Below are 6,000 nucleotides of genomic sequence, written 5' to 3'. Positions count from 1 at the left end.
TTTCGGACAACGGGGGCGAATGGTAAGAATGTGGTGTTGTTTTCAGTGCGGATCTTATAAACGAATGGGGAAGAGTGGTGGAGGACTGGAAGGGATGGGGGTCTATATTGCAACAGTATCCCCATCTTTGATTTCATTTTGGGCCACTTGTCGATCCTAGAAATTAAAAGTGATAGTTAGTAGCTATGGTTTTCATTTCCACCTGAGCGCCCCTTTTCACCCCTGCCCCTCCCCTCACTCTCTCCCTCGTTCTGGGTCACCTGCGACCCTCACATTCTCCGTGCCCACCCTCTCTCCTACGACATTCCGATCCCGCCATTCCTCCCACGTCGTCTGTGCAGTAGCTTCGCTCTCTAATTCTCTCCCCGTCGCTGTGACTTCTCCTACAGAGATTCATTCCGTCTGTGTGCGTGGGGGTGGGGGGCGTATCCCTGAGCATTAGTTTCAAGCTAAATTGCCGAATGCAATGAGAGTCTCTTTTCTAATAGGTTTCTGGTCGAATACTAAGAAGAGCGCCGGGTGGGGGGAGTGGGGCGGGGCAAGGAGAGCGCGCGGGACAGTGCAAAGACTACGCGAGGGGGCAAGAATGGGGTCCCAATGGTAGAGATGAGAGGTATGAAGGGAGCTTCGATCTTTGTCTGCCCCAGGAATGTTTGATGAGATAGTGTGGTAAAAAGTTTCACTTTGTGTTTGATCCAGGGATTGTTTGACGGAAAGGTTCGAAGGAGCTTCACCTTGTGTCTGACCCCGGGAGTCACCGATAAGGCGGTGCAGAGGGAGAGTCACCCCTTGTTTAATGCCGGTGTTCTATCCCGCATTCCTCTCGTACTCGGGACATTAGTCGACACACTTCTAATCTCTTTTGTCTTCTTTTAACTCAGTTCTGCTGGGTCAAAAAAGTGCGCATGTGGACGAGGCAGGAGAAAACCGTACCTGGTGGAAATTCCCATGTGTGGGGAGCAAGAATAGCGCTGTGTCGGCGTTGGTCCTGGGTGGGGAGCGAGATCGTGGGCACCAGCCTGTGTGAAACTGACATCCCTCTGCCTGGTGGTGAGAAGCTGCTGTGTCAGTGTGAGGATCTTAGACCCACAGTTGCAGTGCACAGGGTGCGTGGGGCCATATTAACCTCATATAAGAATCAACTCTGACAACCAGACAGAACTTGCAGCCGTTTATTGGTTACATCATGACAAATATAATTTAAATAGCATGTGACCACCCACGTGCTGGAATAAATGAGCTGCTCCCGATTCACCCACAGCCACACACAATTAACTGACCACGATTATCAGATTCAGTAATCGGTCCCGTTCTCACCGTCACCTGAATCGAAAAACCAATCGTTTTAAAATCACACTTCAGAGCCGTGTCCGAGATCGTTGCAGATCCAGTGTCACTGCAGAGGTATTTATCAATTTGACATCGGCTAGCCGGCAGTATGCACCGTCCTCTGCAAAGTCAGCAGAAGGATTCCCTCCCTGGATAATCACCGCTGGAATCTAGTGTCTCAGACAAGTCCCGACACCGGGCTCTTCCTGTCTGTGCAATTCCCCAGGGTCCCTCTGGAGACACTTGGACCCGGACATTCAGCGGAAGCAGCGCTGCTGGACAAGAGGCTGCGGGATCGCCTCTGACGTTACACAGCTCATGGCCGCTACCCGGTCCGTCAGAATTAAACCTCGCGCCTGGCCATTACTGGGGACGGAGGCCGTTAAGTGGGAGGGCGGGAAATCAGTCAAATTGTCCCCATCCCGCGGGTGGAAATGCTGACGCTTTCAGATGTTCACTCTTCGCTCTCAGTCAGGAACACTCTCAGTTCGGGTCTGGGTTCCTGCAGAGATCTCAGTTCTTTCTCCCCGGTCGGACTGAAATCATTGCTCCACAGACTGAAAGAGATGGAAGAATAAAGATGAATTAAACAGATTACACAACAGTGTCAGTAACAGGGGACCGGGGTTAATGTTTCAACAACACTCACAGACAGCTATCACCAGAAAACCCCCGAAACGGGTGATATTTTATCACATTGGATATTAACACAAATACTCACCGGAATCGCTTCAGACTCGGGAGGCTTAGTATGAGGCGGCGGAGAGCGGGTACAGAACGGTCTGTGAGCGAATTTAATGCCAGATACAGCTCCGTCAGTGATGGGATTGTACTGAGAGCGGAGACGACATCCTTGGCACCAGAATCTGTGAGACCTGCATTGTCCAACCTGGAGATGAGAGAGCGTGAGGGTGAAGGACACAGAGAGACAGGACACAGGACAAATCCCCAGTGTTTATCAGTAACACAATTACTGATCACATTAATGTTCAGTGTCAGACACCCAGTGACTGGAAGCACAATCTCCCACAGTCTGGTACTTACCACAGTTTCTGTATTTTACACGCCCGTTTCCTCAGAGCCGCAGACACCAGTTTCACTCCTGAATCTCCCAGTTTATTATCATTCAGGTTCAGCACCGTCACTGACCGGTTTATACCGAGTGCGGAGGCAAAATCCTTGGCACCAGAATCTGTAAGACCGACATCCCACAGCCTGGAGATGAGAGAGAGTGACGGTGAAGGACACAGAGAGACAGGAGACGGTACAAATCCCCAGTGTTTATCAGTGACACAATTACTGATCACATTATTGTTCAGTAACAGAGAGCCCGTGACTATAAACAATCTCCCACAGTCTGGTACTTACCACAGTTTCTGTATTTTACATTTCGGGTTCCTCAGAGCCGCAGAAACCAGTTTCATTCCTGAATCGCCCAGTTCATTCGTTCCAAGTCTAAACACAAACAGAAAAATTTATGAATAAAATTGACGAACAAAATGATTCAAACCGTGGGTCTGTGGGAGTTTCTCTCACTCGGATATTTCAGGAAACATTAAATCCTTCAGTAAATCACAGATCGGAATTCCCATCACTGACAATGTCCCTCACTGCCCAGCTCCAGGGTAAGATCCCTGTCGGTAATTGAGATTATCGGTGTGATCTTGTAAACATCCCAAATTCTCTCATTCACTGACGGTGAGAAATTGAGTTCCTGAAGAAACAGCGTCGGAAGGACAGGGGTGAAAGATAGACAAGTGTGGAGGAGTTGTGGATGGGAAAATGACCACGGGAGATTGCGGAACAGAGGAAAAGCGAGACAGGAAAAAGATCCCACCTGAGGATTTATGAACAATTGGAGATGTTTAACATGATTAGGAATAGTCAGCATGGCTTTGTAAAGGGCAGGTCGTGCCTTACCAGCCTGACTGAATTTTTTGAGGATGTGACTGAACACTTTGAAGAAGGTAGAGCAGTAGATATGGTGTATATGGATTTCAGTAAGGCATTTGATAAGGTACTCCATGCAAGGCTTATTTAGAAAGTAAGGAGACATGGGATCCAAGGGGACATTGCTTTGTGGATCCAGAACTGGCTTGCCCACAGAAGGAAAAGATTGGTTGTTGACGGGTCATATTCTGCATGGAGGTCAGTCACCAGTGGAGTGCCTTAGGAATCAGTTCTAGGACCCTTACTCTTCGTGATTTTTATAAGTGACCTGGAGGAGGAAGTGGAGGGATGCGTTAGTAAGTTTGCTGATGACACAAAGGTTGGAGGTGTTGTGGACAGTATGGAGCGCTGTCAGAGGTTACAGCGGGACATTGATAGGATGCAGAACTGGGCTGAGAAAAGGCAGATGGAGTTCAACCCCGATAAGTGTGAAGTTGTTCATTTTGGTAGGTCAAATAAGATGACAGAATATAGTATTCATGGTAAGACTCTTGGTAGTGTGGAAAATCGGAGAGATCTTGGGGTCCGAGTCCATAGGACGCTCAAAGCAGCTGCGCAGGTTGACTCTGCAGTAAAGAAGGCGTATGGTGTATTGGCCTTCATCAATCATGGAATTGAATTTAGGAGCCGAGAGGTAATGTTGCATTTATATAGGATGCTTGTCAGATCCCACTGGGATTACTGCGGTCAGTTCTGGCTACCTCAATACAGGAAGTACGTGGAAACCATAGAAAGGGTGCAGAGGCGATTGACAAGGTTGTTGCCTGGATTGGGAGCATGCCGTATGAGAATAGTTTGAGTGAACTCGGCCTTTTCTCCTTAAAGCGAAGGAGGATGCGAGGTGACCTGATAGAGGTATACAGATGGTAAGAGACATTGATCGTGAGAATAGTCAGTTTTTTCCTCCGGGCTGAAATTGTTGCCACGAGAGGAGATATCGGTGTAAGTTTTTTTTTACTCGGAGTGGCAAGTGCGTGAAATGGGCCGCCGGCAACGGTGGTGGAGGCAGATACGATAGGGGCTTTTGAGAGGCTTTTGGATAGCTACGTGGAGCATATGAAAATAGAGGGCTATAGGTAAGCCTAACAATTTCTAAGGCGGGGACGTGTTCGGCAAAACTTTGAAGGGCGGAGGGGCCTGTATTGTGCCGCAGGTTTTATATATTTCTATGAGGAAGGGAGATGGAGAGTGGTGATCCGACATGAGGAATGGGTCTGGGGGACAGAGATCCCAAAGGATGAAGAGGGAATGTGTAAGCGAGGCCCTATTGAGGGAAGCGGGATGGGGAAGAATGATCCCGAAGGGTGGAAGAAGTTTGGGGAAGAAAGATCTCACAGTGGAAATAGGGATAGGGAAAAAGATCCCCATAGGTGCAAGGGGTTGAAGAGGTCGATTGGGTGGGAAGAGTTAATCTGAACTGAGTCCCGCTGTCAGGAGAAAACATGCCCACATGGGGGCTGCATAAATGGCAGTGAGATAGGGCTAGGGCAGGTGAAGGACAGTCTCAGAGGTATCTCTATAGCTGTCATTCTGCTGAAGGTCTCTTGGCCCTCACTGGGAAGGAGGTGTGAGGCTCTGATCCACCAGCTGCAGTCAGTCTCGGTCTGGGTGTCAGTAACAATGAGAAAGAATACTGTCAATGGAAAATGACAGCGAGAAACAGACAGTGATTTACTACAATCAAACCAATAGCTGTTGTTAATGGATCTGATGAAGTCTCCAACATCGATTTACAAGGAACTATGGAACCCTCTTGTCCTTGGGAAATTATTGGCCGATGTCCTGGTTATTTGCGACAATTCTCCACAATCGGATTCACTACAGTTTAACACTATAAGACTATAAGAACATGGGAGCAGAATTAGGCCCTCTGGCTCATAACCTCCTCAACCCCAGTTCCCGGCCTTCTCCCTGCAACCTTTGATGCCATGCCCAATCAATAACCTATCAACCTTTGCCTTAAATACCCCCAACAACCTGCTCTTCAAAGCTGCCTGTGGCAACAAATTGCACAAATTCACCACCCTTCGGCTACAGAAATTTCGCCGCATCTCTGTTCTGAAATGGCGCCCTCTTTTCTAGACTCTCCAGCTATGAGAAACATCTAGTCCGTCTAGGCCTCTCAACATTCAAAAGGTTTCAATGAGATTCCTGCTCATCCTTCTCAGTTCCAGAGAGTACAAACCCAGAGCGATTAAACGTTCTCAGTATAACCCTTTCATTCCTGGAATCATCGTTGTGAACCTCTTCTGGACCTTCTCCTTTTCTCAGATGAGGGGACGAAACCTGTTCACTATACTCAAAGTGAGACCACGCCAGTGCCTTAAAGCCTCAGCATCACATCTTTGTTATTGTATTCTAGACATCTTGAAATTAATGCAAACATGGCATTTGCCTTTCTGACCACCGACTTAACCTGCAAGTTACACTTCAGGGTGTTCTGCACTAGAACTCCCAAGTCCCTCTGCCTCTCAGGTTCCTGGATGTTCTCCCCGTTTAGAAAATAGTGCGCATATTTATTTCTACTTCGGAAATGCACGGCCATACAGTTTCCTATATTGTATTCCATTTGCCACTTTCTTGCCCATTCTCCTAATCTGTCCAACAGGAACCCGGAGAGGATCTGGGAAGGCTTCAGATCGCAGTTGACTAAAACCTCATCTGTAAATATAACCACAAATACTTTCAGATTCAAACAACACAATAGATCAGTTTCCCAGT

General features: G+C 47.9%; 1 protein-coding gene across 1 annotated transcript in view; it reads right to left on the bottom strand.

The window, feature by feature from the left end:
- Window positions 1–1,158: 1,158 nt before the first annotated feature.
- LOC140724163 (NACHT, LRR and PYD domains-containing protein 3-like) overlaps window positions 1,159–6,000 on the bottom strand; it is a 47,740-nt gene continuing 42,898 nt past the window's right edge. Inside the window, exons 9-12 of the mRNA XM_073038647.1 lie at window positions 2,698–2,784; window positions 2,374–2,544; window positions 2,051–2,218; window positions 1,159–1,886 (exon numbers count right to left, since the gene is read on the bottom strand). Coding sequence (XP_072894748.1) covers window positions 1,784–1,886; window positions 2,051–2,218; window positions 2,374–2,544; window positions 2,698–2,784 — 529 coding nt within the window. The 3' untranslated portion in view covers window positions 1,159–1,783. The remainder of the gene's footprint in view (window positions 1,887–2,050; window positions 2,219–2,373; window positions 2,545–2,697; window positions 2,785–6,000) is intronic.

Source organism: Hemitrygon akajei, unplaced genomic scaffold, assembly GCF_048418815.1.
Source record: "Hemitrygon akajei unplaced genomic scaffold, sHemAka1.3 Scf000168, whole genome shotgun sequence".
In the NCBI taxonomy this organism is placed as follows: Eukaryota; Metazoa; Chordata; class Chondrichthyes; order Myliobatiformes; family Dasyatidae; genus Hemitrygon; species Hemitrygon akajei.
The sequence above is the reverse complement of the archived record's forward strand: the minus strand, read 5'-3'. Positions and strand labels throughout refer to the sequence as shown.